The 17,081-nt window shown below is 40.0% G+C and overlaps 1 protein-coding gene across 8 annotated transcripts in view; it reads left to right on the forward strand.

Moving 5' to 3' along the window:
* Positions 1-17,081, forward strand: part of Hecw1 (HECT, C2 and WW domain containing E3 ubiquitin protein ligase 1) — a 413,125-nt gene that overhangs the window by 309,540 nt on the left and 86,504 nt on the right. For all 8 annotated transcript variants that reach the window (XM_017600485.3, XM_017600489.3, XM_017600487.3 and 5 more), the window contains 5 exons: positions 9,038-9,121; positions 9,953-10,062; positions 15,282-15,402; positions 16,099-16,212; positions 16,928-17,080. In XM_017600485.3, coding sequence (XP_017455974.1) covers positions 9,038-9,121; positions 9,953-10,062; positions 15,282-15,402; positions 16,099-16,212; positions 16,928-17,080 — 582 coding nt within the window. The remainder of the gene's footprint in view (positions 1-9,037; positions 9,122-9,952; positions 10,063-15,281; positions 15,403-16,098; positions 16,213-16,927; position 17,081) is intronic.

Here is a 17,081-nt window from a genome sequence, read left to right on the forward strand (position 1 = left end):
GTAGGGAAAGAGTGGGCAGCCTTGTCTAGTTCCTGATTTTAGTGGAATTGCTTCTAGTTTCTCTCCATCTAATTTAATGTTGGCTACTGGTTTGCTGTATTTTGCTTTAACTATGTTTAGGTACGGGCCTTGAATTTCTGATCTTTCCAGAACTTTTATCAAGAAGCGGTGTTGAATTTTGTCAAATGCTTTCTCAGTATAAAATGATATATATAATCATGTGGGTTTTTTTTCTTTGAGTTTGCTTATATAGTGGATTATGTTGTTGGATTCCCATATATTTAACCATACCTGCATCACTGGGATGAGGCCTACTTGATCATGATGCATAATCATTTTGGTGTGTTCTTGAATTCGGTTTGCAAGAATTTTATTGAGTATTTTTGCATCGATATTCATAAAGGAAATTGGTCTGAAGTATTCTTTCTGTGTTGGGTCTTTGTGTGGTTTAGGTAGAAGTATAATTGTGGCTTCACAGAAGGAATTTGGTAGTGGTCCTCCTGTTTCTATTTTGTGAAATAGTTTGGACAGTATTGGCATGAGGTTTTCTAGGAAGATCTGATAGAATTCTGCACTAACCCCATCTGTTCCTGGGTTCTTTTTGGATGGAAGACTTTTTTTTAGATCCAATTGATATGATATAATTTCCCACTTAAACATACAAAGCCTGGTACCATCCATCCCTTAGGAATCTTAACACCACCTGCCATGGCTTCTCACCCTCTCCTCTGTCTCTTCTCCTTTCTTTCTAGTCTCCTCCTCTTCCTTCAAACTTCTCTCCCACCCATCCTTCCTTCTCCTCCAATGACCGGCCTCCTTCTATCCTGTACCTGCCCCTCACCTGCACTTTACAAATTCAATGGGGAGAAGGTTCTGGTGAAGTCACCTGATTCCTGAATACAGTGACTAGGCAGCTGTCCTTGGGGCAGTGGAATTAGCATCAAAATACAGATAACTTCAGGGCAAACTACAGCATTTCCCCCTTTTTGCCCAGTTAAAAGACCTTTTCACTTATATATAAATTGAATACAATTATTACCATTCTACAATTTATAAAGCATATGATATACTCAACACCCAGTCCATCACTATATCAGTTAAACAGAACATTTAGTTACTCATTCCAGCTTAAGAAAGGCTTAAAATCTATATTATATCTTGGCTAGCTTGTATATTATCTGATAACTATCCAATAAAATATGTATATTCAGAGTTAAACAGCCTGATAGGCTATGAGACTATAATCAGTCTTCAACCCTGTCAGAAATCTGAGAATGACCAAATATCTATACACATAGGAAGCCTAATAAGGCTTCTATAACTTAGAGGTTGTAGAGACAAATCTCCACTAGCATAGTACCCTGTTAGCAACATGTGAGCACAAGTCTTCAGCCTTCTGGCCCAAAATCAACTGACAGACTCTTGAAATGCAGATTTTGAAGGGCTGATCACCCTGTCTTGGCAGAGTTTATCAGTCAACTATTCTGTATAATTTGTCCTTTTCTGGACAGTATTAGTCTGCAGATGAAATAGGCAATTTTGTCCAGTGGCTGCCTAGCCACAAAATATTGCCTCGCCTGGAGGTAGAGATGTTCAAATTCTTCATTAAATCCACCAAAGGGGAACTGTTAGGAGTAGAAATGTCTCAACAAAAGATAAATAATTTTAAATCTCAAATTTTGTGGATTTCTGATGTTTTTGAAAACCCTCTATCTATATAAGGTAATCTGAACTGTTGTCTCCATATCCTAAATTTTATCTTGAAAGTACTCTCACAAACTCAGAGCCATGACTTTGCTATTTGAATCTTAACTCACGGGTGTAATCAACTCAGAAGTTTGTAATGACAACAATAGAAGGACTGGCTCTAAACCTTGTACTTTTAAACTTTTTTGACAAATAAATTCTATACCCAAACAAAGATGTGATTTAAGCTTAGTTACCAAATGAGATTATGACTGTACAATTCAATCTAGCTAATTCCTCCCTGTTAAATTACAACCAATTTTAAATTCCTCATAAAAACAACTTTAGAATAACCACTTTCAGCCCCTGCAAAGTCCAGGGAATTGGGGCGACGACTCCTCCATAACTTCTTCAAGCTGTACATGGGCGTTGAGATATCCTTGGGGGTAGGGGGTAGGAAGAATGAAGCAAATGCTGTAGCCGATGTGTCCTGACTGGACCCAGCTGAAAGTCCTTGAGACCAGGATTCCAAGTAGGCACACCCTGTAAAATACAACTCTCAAGACAAAAGTATAGAATCAAGATATCTTTTTGTTTGATTCTCCTGAATCAATTTTTCAGGCAGTCTACCTCTATCAAATCTGATCAGTATGACTCTGTGAGGTTTCCAGAGCCTAAGCACACTTTTTAAAAGCACAAAGACAAAATCTTTCTCCCAAAATACTGTGTTCCTTAGTCTGAAACCAGAAAAGCTTGTATCTTGCACTCTCTCCCAGAGTAATAATATAACCAAAAACCTCAAAGTCACACCCATCATGAAAACTAAACAATTTTTAAAAAAGGAAGTAAGCTAAACAATGAGCCTGATAGGCTTTTGTACTCTGTGATATCAGGAAATGAACCCAAAATTCCCGTGGAGCCCTCGTTAAGAGAATTCGAGCTTCCTATTGTGGTAAATATCAAAAGTAACCACAAACCCTCGCTAGCCGGCATCAACGAGCCATATGGCCTTTAGAGGGGTAATTCATAAAACAAACCAAATACCTTCTATTAATTCCAATATCAATAAGCAACATATCAAACCAGGACTTTTGCCCAAAATATCTCAATCTGTTAAGCCCTCTACCCGGAGCCACAGATTTTTATTTAACCTTAATAACTTCTATAATATATGTCTTCATTCACTCTCCCTGGCATTACAGACATTTATCACAACTCTCTACATGGAGTTAGTGACCAATTTTTTTAGTGAACCATGGATGAAAAGCCCCACCTGATTCAGGTAATCTCTTTACTCTCTTCTTTCTAAAAACAAACTCAGTCTCCTTTTAATAATACCTGTAATTAAGAAGTAGCTTGTCTAACTAGGATTTCAACCCAAAATTCCTGTGGAGCCCAGGTTAAAAAGAATATGAGTATCCTGAAAGACTTCCTAAACAACTTTCTTTAAAAAGCAGCTTTTAATCTCTAACTCTCTGAGCTGCCATTATTTCTCACACAGCAGGGGACCTACAGCCTACCAGCCCAGGTGGCTTCCCTGTTTCTTTGTTTGAATTCCGGCCCTTGAGATATCACATGACTTAACATGGCACTGGCCTCCTCTTACTTAGAAAATAAAAACCTTTCTCTCAACTCTTAGAATTACTACTGGATTCTTGTCCATCACATTGGTTCGCCATCTATTGTTGTAAAAATATAATAAATAATAAAAGTATAGTTGTCTTTTGCCCTGCTAGGTCCAGCACCTCAGTGCCCCAAGATATCTGCTGGATATCTTGGTGGAAACACATCCCAGCTGCACACTTTCCTACACTCAAACCCTCACATAAAAGAACACACAATAATCTTAGATCCAATTGATAAGATATAACTGCCCACTTAAACATACAAAGCCCGCTACCATCCATCCCTTAGGAGCATTAATAACAACCTGTAAATACACAGAGCAGAATCTTAACATCACCTGCCATGGATTCTCACCCTCTCCTCTCTTGGGTGGGAGAGTTTTAATAACTCCTTCTATTTCTTTAGGAGTCATGGGACTGTTTAGCTGGTTTATCTGTTCCTGATTTAACTTTGGTACCTGGTATCTGTCTAGAGAATTGTTCATTTCCTCCACATTTTTCAGTTTTGTTGAATATAGGCCTTCTGGTCCAATCTATTTCAAGTTCTGTAGGCTTCTTGTATGATTGTGGGTATCTCTTTATTTAAGTTCGGGAACTTTTCTTCTATAATTTTGTTGAAGATATTTACTAGCCCTTTAAGTTGGGAGTCTTCACTCTTTTCTATACCTATTATCCTTAGGTTTGATCTCACTGTGTCCTACATTTCCTGGATGTTTTGGGTTAGGTGCTTTTTGCATTTTACATTATCTTTGACTCTTGTGTCAATGTTTTCTATGGTATCTTCTGCCCCTGAGATTCTCTCTTCTATCTCTTGTATTCTGTTGGAGATGCTTGCATCTATGACTCCTGATCTCTTTCCTAGGTTTTCTATCTCCAGGGTTGTCTTTCTTGGTGCTTTCTTTATTGTTTCTATTTTCATATTTAAATCCTGGATGGTTTTGTTGAATTCCTTCACCTGTTTGGTTGTGTTTTCCTGTAGTTCTTTCAAGGAAATTTGTGTTTCCTCTTTAAGAGCTTCTACTTGTTTACTTGTATTGTCCTGCATTTCTTTAAGGGAGTTGTTCATATCCTTCTTAAAGTCCTCTATCATCATCATGAGATGTGATTTTATGTCCAAATATAGCTTTTCCGGTGTGTTTGGATATCCAGTAATTGCTTTGGTGGGAGAACTGGGCTCTGATGTTGCCAAGTAATCTTGGTTTCTGTTGCTTAGGTTCCTGTGCTTGCTTCCTGCCATCAGGTTGTCTCTGGTGTTAGTTTGTCTTGCTGTCTCTGACAGTGGCATGATCCCCCGTAACCCTGTGTGCCAGCACTCTTGTAGACCTGTTTTCTTTCAGCTGGATCTGGGAACAGAATACTGTTCCTGGGGTCGTGTGACCCGAAGTCTCCAGTTGGGTTGCTTGAGGCAGAAAAGTTGGTCTTACCTCTGCTCTCAGGTATGTAGTCACTCCTGGCGACTGACTTTCAGCTCTCGGCACAGGCAGAAACCGGAAGGGTCCTGCCCCTGACTGTTCCTAGGTCCCTGTTCAGATATATTTTAAAATAAAAAGCTAACTAGTAAAATTGTAATGCTGTCAGCCAAACACTGGAGCTTGAGGAATCCTGTAGAAGAAGCAGAGGAAGGATTATAGGAGCCAGAAGAGTCAATTGTGTGAGTTTCCTGTAGTATCCTCTACCCCTCTGGCTAATAAAATCCTTCCTCCCCTTCTTTGCTCACTCTTGCCCCACGAATTGTCCCTTTTCACTTTCCTGGTTTCTGCCATTGCTAAGGATATGTACTCACATGTGAAGGTTTAGTGCTAGGAACCTCAAGTGAAATGCCAGGGGTCAGGGGTCAGGGGGTGAGAACATGGAACATGTCCTTCTGGCTCTGCGTTACCTCATTCAATATGATCTTTTCTAGTTTCAAGTATTTACCTAAAAGTTTTAAGGTTTTATTTTTCTTCACTCTATAGTATATATGTATCACATTGTCATTAGCCATGTGTCAGTTGAAGGACAGTGGGTTGTTCCCATTTCCTAGTTATTGTGAATAAGCAGATATGAACATGACTAAGTATCAGAGCAGCATGATATCCAGCCAGGGCATGGTATACAGCTGTGTTATAGGGTTGGTTCATTTTTAGCTTTCTGCGAATTCTACACATGATTTCAAGGGTGGTTGTACCAGTTTTCAATCCACATAAAAGCTTCCGTTTCTTTACGTTCCCTCCAGCATTTGTTCTTAGTTGTTTTCTTGATCTGTGCTATTCTGACTGGAGTAAGATAAAATTTCAAAGTCGTTTTTTGAAGGAACTCTGACCAACTTGAACATGGCTGTTTCAGGCCTTGCCTTTCTCCCTAGGTCCCTCTCTCTGCCTTGCTAAACATCTATTAGATTTCATTCCTAAAGCTCACTACCAAGGCTGACAGCCAAGGTCCCACTATCAAAGTATTGAAGTCCAGCAATCAAAACCCTCTTTGGCTCACCTAATTAACATTCCCAACTAAAATTAAACACCTCATCCTAACATGGAGTTTCCCCTTTTACCTTTATACACTGTTTTATGGGTCACATCTGTCTCCTCTCTATTCAGAGGCAGTCCTTTGTCCTTAATACCCCTCCCCCCACTCTTGTTCCACCCCCTCCCTCTCATCCTCTACCTCCTGTTCTTTTTACTTATTCCTTTCCCTATGTCCCTCCCCAAATAAATCTCCTTTTGTGTTGAGAACTTGGTCTTGAGGGTCCTGGACCTATAATAATCTCTCATAGTTTTGATTACCAACTTCCCTTATTTCTAGGATGATAAACAATTTTAAAAGAAATCCCTTATCCTTATCTTCCTTCTTTTGAGAATTCTTTGTTCATGTTCCAGACTCATGTTTTAAATGAGTCATTTTGGTTCTTACTAATTAAGTTCTTTATAGATTCTAATATTGATCCTCTATCAGATATTTGTATATTTGTCAGTTTCTCTCCCGTTCTGTGGGCTTCCTTTTCACTCCATTGATTGTCCCATCGTGTTTTCCTCTTGTTGAGCAGATCCTAAGTTCAATTATACAGCTGTTGGTTACCACTAAGGTATAAGTGACCCATGGCCCTACTGTATATCCTTAGGGTCATCATGCCATGATGGTTGTTGTTGTGGTTCGTGGGCATCATAGCTGGGTAGGACTATTAGTCACTTCCCTGCTTTGGAAGCTTACATGGTGCCTTCTGGTTGGTTTCCTTCTTTAGAAGCTTTCAGATCAGATCAACCTCAGGGTCCTCTAGTCCCTAATCTTAAACAGGGTGTCTTCAGCAATAGGAGTTTACCTTGCAACTCTGCAAAGGAACCAAGAGCAGTAGCAATAGCCTATAATAATTTAGGAGACTCTTGAAAAATCCTGACCAACAACTCAAACAAGGGCTTCTATGCCTGGTTTGGGAAGCTGGTATGAAATGGTCTTTGACTCTCAGAGGGGGAATTGTCATCCCAGAGGAGAAAATTCCACTTAAACTATATATACATATTTATACACTGACATACTTACCTGTATCATAGGTATTTTTAGGTAGAGAGTTAAGGAGTTGGGCTTCTGTTACTCCCTAAAATGTACATAGACCCATCTATTTTATTTTCTAAACTCCAGTTAGAGAAGCCACTATGAACATCCCTGGGTTTTGGTTATAGCAATTACTGCAGTAGTATTTTATCTCAAATGAGGGTGGACCCTAGGTCATGCCCCTGTTCAGCAACATCTTTCATATTTTAAAGAGCTCCCAAAGGTTGTCCTTACCTTTAAAAAAAAATCTCTATTCTACAATAATAATTATAGAAAGAAGTCTTCCATTTTAGAGAGAGAGGGAATGTATGAGAGATATTTGAGTGGAGAAAGATAGTGGCAGAAATGGTCTAAGTACAGTAGTCACATATGAAATCTCAAAAAAAATTAAAGACATTGAATTAAAAGCTTAATGTTTACTGTTGTGCTGTAAACAGCTAAGAAATAGACTCTACCTACATAGTCATCAATAGATGAGTGACTAAAGAAAAACTGATACATACATACAACAGAATTATATTTGACCATAAAAAATGGAAACATGACATTGAAAGAAAATGAGTAAAGCTGGAAATTATTTTAAGCAAAAGAAACCACTGTTAAGACAAACACTGACTCTTCATCTTTAGATTCTGAATCTTAAGTTTTAGATACATGTGTGGCAAAGGCTCATTTACACACGATCAGGCTTTAGGATTATGTTGTTATAACATGAAATGGACTTAAATGTCCATTCATTTGTTGATGGACATTTGCTTTACTACCAGTTTGAGGCTACTAGGAATGAAGTCCTTTTGTAGAACTATGCTGTGTATGGTTCTGTCTTCTGAACCACACTGTACACCTTCATAAGATCAGCCATGTCTACTTGCCAGAGTCCATTACATATTAGACTGTTGACATTCCCACCAAGAAGGATGCATCCAGTCTCTTCTCCCAGTCATTTGCATGCAATTCTACCCTAATGCATGTAGCCTCAGGGTTTCAGAGAGGACCTTGAATATATAGGGTGGGGGAAACTAGGGAAAGGAGACTTCATTTATTAGTCTGTAGGGAAGACATCACCCATGCTTCCAGTGCAGCTGTTCTGGGGTCTCCCATGGTCCTTCAGCTAACCACTTACTCATGATGCATAAATAAGACCAATAAATGTAATGGTCAACTATGAAAAAAAGCTTAAATAAAATGCCCATATATTTGGAGCTTCTGTCAAAGAGAGAACAACTTTGCACTGGCATTAGTCCCTGCTGGGGTAAACCAAGTGAAGGGTATATGTGATAGCTTCATATTTCCATTTTTAATTATTTTTAATTGCACCTCACCTGATATAAAAATACAAATTTAATTAAAAATTTAAATATTTAAAAATAAATCCAATCCTTAAATTTTCCCTAAATTGAGCTGTTAAAAAAAAAAGCAAATTTAACTTATTTAAAGCATGCATAGGGGTTGGGGATTTAGCTCAGTGGTAGAGCGCTTGCCTAGGAAGCGCAAGACCCTGGGTTCAGTCCCCAGCTCCGAAAAAAAAGAACCAAAAAAAAGAGAAAAAAAAAGCATGCATATATAGAGTGATTACTGGTGTTGCTATTATCTGGAAAGCAAATTGAAAAGTCAATTTGAGCAAAATCAATACTTCTTACCTTAGACTTACTTAATGTAATTTTTCAGATTAGAGTTGGAGATCAGAATGAGTAACCTGAAAAAAAAAAAAGAATGAGTAACCTGTAACTGAACCAAGACAGACTAAGAACTATGCTTTGACTAAACCTGGATGTCCTCGTCATTCTAAAGCTCTAAGGCTCCCTCTGCTCCTGTTGTGGTATTATACACTTTCTATCAGGCAGGAAGATTTTCCCTAGAGACAGATTTCACTTTGTCCTCTCATGGCTTCCACTATACCTTGAGCCAAGAGAGGTCTTTTTACAGTTCCCCCTAGCTTTACTGCGGTCTTCCCTTCTCAAGCAGACTCTGACCTTGCTATGCTCATCTTCTGAACTAGGTGAGTCTCAGATGGAGCCCTCCCTTGCAAAGATCCTAGGAATTCGAAGATGACCTTTGAGTACTATGAAATGCACCAGATATCAGAGGAATGCTGTTAGCCATGTTGCAAGAAGAGATAAAAATAAATCTAAAATGATTTATTCATTCCTTAGCTTTTGAGTTGATATGTAATACTCATTTTCCTTTCAACTTTATTCTAGGGAGAAAATCCATTATATTCGGACAGAGGGCAATCATGGACTTGAGAAATTGTCCTGTGATGCAGATCTAGTCATTTTGCTAAGGTAAGAGGTTGGACCTGAGACCTTGAAAAGCTACAGTGAAGAGGTTGGAGAAGGGATTGGAGCCAGCCTGAAAAAGATGAGAATCAAACATATGCTCTACAAGATAATAGAAGCAGAGCTTCTGTCCTTGATTGACAGCCCTTACTGTGCATCCATATTGTTAGATATATTACAAGAGCATTGGGATCTGTTATGTGCAGTTTTATGCTACCACCTTTGCTCCTGGATCTGAGACTGTGCTTCCAGCTCCCTCTCAGCTTCTCTTGAATCTGAGGAAAAAGACACATACACAGGTTGTTCCTCTATAACTTGTCTTCTTGGCACAATTGCTCAGTGCCGACATCTCCCGCCTGGAAAAGCATACCCTTACCAACTTATTATCTCCATCTCTCAATCTGCCCTAACCTTTAGTGGCTAGTCCCATCTAGTTCCTGTCAAACATCCTTGGCCACCCACCTATAGGTCCCAGCTCCCTTCCCCCCACACCTGAACCTCCCATGGTTGCTGCATTTTCTTCCTCCAAACCATGGCAGAAAAAAACCCTCTTTCCTTCCTTGTGTCTGCATTTTCCTCCTGAGACCCAGAAGTCCTGCTTGTACCTTCCATCCAGCTATTGGCCCTGGGCTTTCTTTTCTGACAAGTCAAGAACCAATTGGGTAACAGTACCTTAGCATCAGGACTGCCCCCTTCAAGAGACTTTGTTGTAGGGCTAATAAAGGGTTAAAGAACCAACGAATTTGCAAGTGGGAATTCTAGCTGCTCTTACAAAGTCTATGTATATTTCCTCATGGGGAGAGAGACAACTAACTTTCCTCTTTTTAACTTTTACAGTCTCTTTGAAGAAGAGATCATGTCCTATGTCCCCCTGCAATCTGCCTTTCACCCTGGATATAGCTTCTCTCCCCGCTGTTCACCCTGTTCCTCACCCCAGAACTCCCCAGGTAACATGGAATTCTGGCCTAGTGTCACCTAAGTTGTCCTATGTGTTTACACCAATTGAAAAAATACAGAACAGTTCTCTCTCTCTCTCTCTCTCTCTCTCTCTCTCTCTCTCTCTCTCTCTCTCTCTCTGTGTGTGTGTGTGTGTGTGTGTGTGTGTATGCTCTCTCTCTCTCTCCCCATCCTAATCAAAAGTGTACTGTAAATCAGGTATTGACAAACTAAACTGCTACCTGTTTTTATAGGTTGCCCAAGCTACAATGGGACTTGTTTATTTTTCTAAATGTTTGAGAAAGAAAATGAATATGTTCTAATAACTATCCCAGGCTAGCCTAAAGTTCATGGTTATATTGGGAGAGCATCCCAGATACTGAGATTTAAGAGTATGTCATCCTGCTCAACTGAACAATAAAATCAAATCTCAGTATCTCTAAGTAATGATTCTAATAAATCTGCCCATGCTTGGTTATATTTGTATTTTCTGTGGGATATTTCATACTTAGAGCAGTAGATATGAACAATACTAGCAAGACTGTATTACCTTAAAAGGCTAAAATATTTACTCTCTGGTCCCTTATAGAGCTGGACCTAAACCCCACCTAAACCTAGCATTGCACCCTAATGGCTGGTCCATTTCAAAGTCATTTATTACAGGCAAAAGAAAGCTTGCATAGTAATGATGTCTTGTTTATTTTAAGAAAAATAATTAAATGTGGACTATCTGGTACTGTGGGTCATACAGTATCTTCAATGTTCTTCAGATTTGTCTAATATTTTGGTCTTATATGTGTCCCTTCTGAGAATGTTGCTTTATACAAATACATACCACAGAAGAATATTTACGACTATTTCAGAAACTGTTGGAAATTCTGTTCTAATCCTAAACCCATATTCATTGATTTGTCTTAAAATGAAACTCAAACAAGGCTTTTTAAAATCAAGCACTCTAAGCCAACTCAACCCAAAGACATATCAGCTTTGATGTTTATATGCTGAGGAATGGCAGGAGGAAAGCACTAAAAAGTGTTTGTCTTCTGTAATGACTCATATCATACAGGAGTCTCCAAGCTAAGCAGAGGTGTTCGGGCAGTGTTCATTGGCATCACATGCCATGGCAACATGCACAGTGTAAATAATACATGTATTGTGTTCAGACCAAAGCTGCAATAAGGTTGTATGGAGTACAGGAGAGCTCTGTCAGACACACTGAGGACTCATTTGGTTTCAGATTAACTTTTGGTTATGTTGTGTTCAGAAAAAAATTCCACAAGCTTCCACATTCAGTTACACAGTTCATGAAATGTTGATTTAATATAAAACCCTAGCATATAAGCATGTTTCTCCTCTCAGCATCAGTATCAGTATAGAATCACAGGACATTATACATAAGGTCCTCTTGTCTCATTCTACATTCAGTTGCTTTTTAATATCAACTTATAAGAAAACTTTTCTTTAGTTCGTTTTATGTTAGTACTTTTTTTTCAGAATGTTAAAAGGGTATTTTTTTAATATTTTTTTATTAACTTGAGTATTTCTTATTTACATTTCGAATGTTATTCCCTTTCCCGGTTTCCGGGCAAACATCCCCCTAGTCCCTCCCCCTCCCGTTCTTTATGGGTGTTCCCCTCCCCACCCTCCCCCCATTGCCACCCTCCCCCCAACAATCACGTTCACTGGGGGTTCAGTCTTAGCAGGACCAAGGGCTTTCACTTACACTGGTGATCTCACTAGGATATTCATTGCTACCTATGAGGTCAGAGTCCAGGGTCAGTCCATGTATAGTCTTTAGGTAGTGGATTAGTCCCTGGAAGCTCTAGTTGCTTGGCATTGTTGTTCATAAGGGGTCTCGAGCCCCTTCAAGCTCTTCCAGTTCTTTCTCTGATTCCTTAAACAGGGGTCCTATTCTCAGTTCAGTGGTTTGTTGCTGGCATTCGCCTCTGTATTTGCTGTATTCTGGCTGTGTCTCTTCTGCCTCTGTTCTACACTTTGCCTCCCTATTCCCTGCCAAGGGTATTCTTGTTCCCCTTTTAAAGGGCATCTGGGTTCTTTTAGGTGTGCTGTCAAGCTGGTGACATATGCTCTCTCCTGTTTCTTTCTGCAGGCACTCAGCGCTATGAGTTTTCCTCTTAGCACAGCTTTCATTGTGTCCCATAAGTTTGGGTATATTGTACCTTCATTTTCATTAAATTCTAAGAAGTCTTTAATTTCTTTCTTTACTTCTTCCTTGACCAGGTTATCATTGAGTAGAGCATTATTCAACTTCCACGTATATGTGGGCGTTCTTCCCTTATTGTTATTGAAGACCACCTTTAGGCTGTGGTGGTCTGATAGCACACATGGGATTATTTCTATCTTTCTGTACCTGTTGAGGCCCGTTTTTTGACCAATTATATGGTCAATTTTGGAGAAAGTACCATGAGGAGCTGAGAAGAAGGTATATCCTTTTGCTTTAGGATAGAAGGTTCTATAAATATCTGTTAAGTCCATTTGGTTCATGACTTCTCTTAGTCTGTCTACGTTTCTGTTTAATTTCTGTTTCCATGATCTGTCCATTGATGAGAGTGGGGTGTTGAAATCTCCTACTATTATTGTGTGAGGTGCAATGTGTGCTTTGAGCTTTAGTAAGGTTTCTTTTACATATGTAGGTGCCCTTGTATTTGGGGCATAGATATTTAGGATTGAGAGTTCATCTTGGTGGATTTTTCTTTGATGAATATGAAGTGTCCTTCCTTATCTTTTTTGATGACTTTTAGTTGAAAATTGATTTTATTTGATATTAGAATGGCTACTCCAGCTTGCTTCTTCTGACCATTTGCTTGGAAAGTTGTTTTCCAGCCTTTCACTCTGAGGTAGTGTCTGTCTTTGTGTCTGAGGTGTGTTTCCTACAGGCAGCAGAATGCAGGGTCCTCGTTGCGTATCCAGTTTGTTAATCTATGTCTTTTTATTGGGGAGTTGAGACCATTGATGTTGAGAGATATTAAGGAATAGTGATTATTGCTTCCTGTTATATTCATATTTGGATGTGACGTTATGTTTGTGTGCTTTTCTTCTCTTTGTTTTGTTGCCAAGACGATTAGTTTCTTGCTTCTTCTAGGGTATAGCTTGCCTCCTTATGTTGGGCTTTACCATTTATTATCCTTTGTAGTGCTGGATTTGTAGAAAGATATTGTGTAAATTTGGTTTTGTCATGGAATAGCTTGGTTTCTCCATCTATGTTAATTGAGAGTTTTGCAGGATACAGTAACCTGGGCTGGCATTTGTGTTCTCTTAGGGTCTGTATGACATCTGTCCAGGATCTTCTGGCTTTCATACTTTCTGGCGAAAAGTCTGGTGTAATTCTGATAGGTCTGCCTTTATATGTTACTTGACCTTTTTCCCTTACTGCTTTTAATATTCTTTCTTTATTTTGTGCATTTGGTGTTTTGACTATTATGTGTCGGGAGGTGTTTCTTTTCTGGTCCAATCTATTTTTGGAGTTCTGTAGGCTTCTTGTATGCCTATGGGTATCTCTTTTTTTAGGTTAGGGAAGTTTTCTTCTATGATTTTGTTGAAGATATTTACTGGTCCTTTGAGCTGGGAGTCTTCACTCTCTTCTGTACCTATTATCCTTAGGTTTGATCTTCTCATTGAGTCCTGGATTTCCTGTATGTTTTGGACCAGTAGCTTTTTCCGCTTTACATTGTCTTTGACTGTTGAGTCGATGATTCTATGGAATCTTCTACTCCTTAGATTCTCTCTTCTATCTCTTGTATTCTGTTGGTGATGCTTGTATCTATGGCTCCTTGTCTCTTCCTTTGGTTTTCTATATCCAGGGTTGTTTCCATGTGTTCTTTCTTGATTGCTTCTATTTCCATTTTTAATTCCTTCAATTGTTTGATTGTGTTTTCCTGGAATTCTTTCAGGGATTTTTGTGATTCTTCTCTATAGGCTTCTACTTGTTTATTTATGTTTTCCTCTAATTCTTTCAGGGGTTTTTGTGATTCCTCTCTGAAGGCTTCTACTTGTTTATTTATGTTTTCCTGTGTTTCTCTAAGGGACTTCTTCATGTCTTTCTTGAAGTCCTCTAGCATCATGATCAAATATGATTTTGAAACTAGATCTTGCTTTTCTGGTGTGTTTGGATATTCTGTGTTTGCTTTGGTGGGAGAATTGGGCTCCGATGATGCCATGTAGTCTTGGTTTCTGTTGCTTGGGTTCCTGCGCTTGCCTCTCGCCATCAGATTATCTCTAGTGTTACTTTGTTCTGCTATTTCTGACAGTGGCTAGACTGTCCTATAAGCCTGTGTGTCAGGAGTGCTGTAGGCCTGTTTTCCTGTTTTCTTTCAGCCAGTTATGGGGACAGAGTGTTCTGATTTCGGGCCTGTAGTTTTTCCTATCTACAGGTCTTCAGCTGTTCCTGTGGGCCTGTGTCTTGAGTTCACCAGGCAGGTCGCTTGGAGCTGGAAGGTTTGTCTTACCTGTGGTCCCAAGGCTCAAGTTTGCTCGTGGGGTGTTGCTTATGAGCTCTCCGCTGCAGCAGCAACCAGGAAGATCTGCACCACACTTTCCGGGAGCTTCTGTGCACCAGGGTTCTAGATGGCGTTTGGTGTTTTCCTCTGGAGTCAGAGATGTGGGCCGAGTGTAGACTCTTCTGGTTTCCCAGGCGTGTCTGCCTCTCTGTAGGTTTAGCTCTCCCTCCCTCGGGATTTGGGTGCAGAGAACTGTTTATCCGGTTGGTCCCTTCAGGTTCCGGCGGTGTCTCAGATGCAGGAGACCTGCTGCTCCTGTGCCCTTACCCAAGGGAACCCAGAGGCCGTATACAGTTTCCTCTTGGGCCAGGGATGTGGGCACAGGTGGCAGTGTTGGTGGTCTCTTCCGCTCTGCAGTCTCAGGAGTGCCCACCTGTCTCGGCGGTGAGCTCTCTCTCCCACGGGGTTTGTGTATGTTAGTACTTTTGATTACCCAAAGAAATGAGCAAGTCAAGGCAATTCTCATGGAGGTGCTTTTAATAGCAAAACTCTTGAATAATTAAAGTGGAAAATATACAGTCTGATCAGGATCCACTTTTCTCTTTGCTTTTTTACTTTTGTTTAATATAAAAGTTGTTGCATGGTGTCAATAAAAGGGATTTCTTAGAGATGGCCACTAAGGCTAGGGACATGCTTCTGTGGCTCTGCTGTCACCCTGCACAGTTGTTCCTGAATGAAAAGTCATGACTGTCACCCTGTGCTTCTCTCTACAGGTTTACAGAGAGCCAGTGCCAGGGCCCCTTCACCGTACCGAAGGGATTTTGAAGCTAAGCTCCGCAATTTCTACCGAAAACTGGAAGCCAAAGGATTTGGGCAGGGTCCGGGTAAAATTAAGTGAGTACCTAGTACCAGGCTCTAAATTAAGGGACGTTCGCTTGAATGTTGAATAGATTGATATGGCAACACTATGGCCTGAAAGGGATGAGTAGGAAAATTAGAAAATTGGAGGAGAAAAAGAATAATGTACAACTAATTGCAAGGGAGAAGACAGGGAAGGGGAGGAAAAAGACAAAAAAAACTATATATTTAAGACAAAGAAGTACACAGTATCAACAGCAGACCTTTCCAGAAAATAGACACCCTTAACCCAAGCTAAAACCCTATATTTCCATTCAAGTAAGAGGAATGTAAAATTAAGGCAATTTTTGTGAACTCTTTGCAGCTTTGCAATGAAGTCCAAGTAAAACCAGTGTTACCTGCCCCAGAGGTTTATTATTTTAATTGGAAAGCTGAGCTCAGATTTAAAATCCTAACTTAAGCTACCTCCTAACCTAAGACACATGATATCACTTAACAGAAGAATAATTTCAAATACAGCTGGGTGTGTCCAGTGATAAGCATGCAGGTGTTCTTTGAGTGCCAGCATTTTGAATGTGTCAAACCCAGTATCAAGCTGACGGAACCTGTCTTGGCTTTCCCTGTCATTTTGGAAGCTAATGAGTGAAGCTGTAATAATGAGTGCTCACGATTGACTGCAATGCTCAGCACCCCGATATCACTGCTTCCACTCACTGTGCCTTTCATTCTCAGGCTCATCATCCGTCGAGACCACTTGTTGGAGGGGACCTTCAATCAGGTGATGGCATACTCTCGGAAGGAGCTCCAGAGAAACAAGCTCTACATCACCTTTGTTGGAGAGGAGGGGTGAGGCACCCGGAGCTTCATATAGATCGCTGTGGGGAAATCAAATCCCAGGAATGAGAAGCAATGTCTCTCAGGAAAGAATAGGGTGGCTACAAACCATTGGCCTAAAGTGGCTCTAAGTATAAACTCTTCGTTAGCTTTCCTCTCCCCAGGCATTCTCAAGTGTTAGGCTTCTTCCTCTTTAAAGAGAAAGAAAAAGGAAAAAAGAATCTTCACTCCAAAATGAATATATCAAATTATATACCATAGTTTTTATGTGCTTTCTGTGACTTCATTAATTACCTAAGTGTGCAATTCAACTACCTTAAAAGCAAATGAAATGAGCTTGTATGCTTGTATGAACACACCAAACATACACACACACACACCCCCCCCACACACACACACACATTTTTGTAGGAAATTTTTCTTATGCTCCCACAACAAGGCCCTGTTTGCAATGGGCCAGCTGTGTGCTTTATCTTATAGACACTTGATAGTTGAAAGGGGGAAAGTTTAAATACAGTTGTCTTCAGAGTTCATTTGTAGACATTTGGTTAAAAAGTACCCCCAAACCAATATTGTCTTCTCTAAGTTGGTACTTCTACCTGGAGTTCACTACCAAGAGGAGAGACTACTTGCTGCTTCTCAGGCCCCAAACCCGAAAGTCTTCACTAGGACCTGTATAAAAATTTATCACAAAATTGAACTTCCTGGACCTGTGCTTCCTTTGCAGGCTGGACTACAGTGGCCCTTCTCGAGAGTTCTTCTTCCTGTTGTCTCAGGAGCTCTTCAACCCTTACTATGGACTCTTTGAGTATTCTGCAAATGACACTTACACAGTGCAGATCAGCCCCATGTCGGCGTTTGTAGAAAATTATCTCGAATGG

This window comes from Rattus norvegicus, chromosome 17 (genome assembly GCF_036323735.1).
Source record: "Rattus norvegicus strain BN/NHsdMcwi chromosome 17, GRCr8, whole genome shotgun sequence".
NCBI classification, from domain to species: domain Eukaryota; kingdom Metazoa; phylum Chordata; class Mammalia; order Rodentia; family Muridae; genus Rattus; species Rattus norvegicus.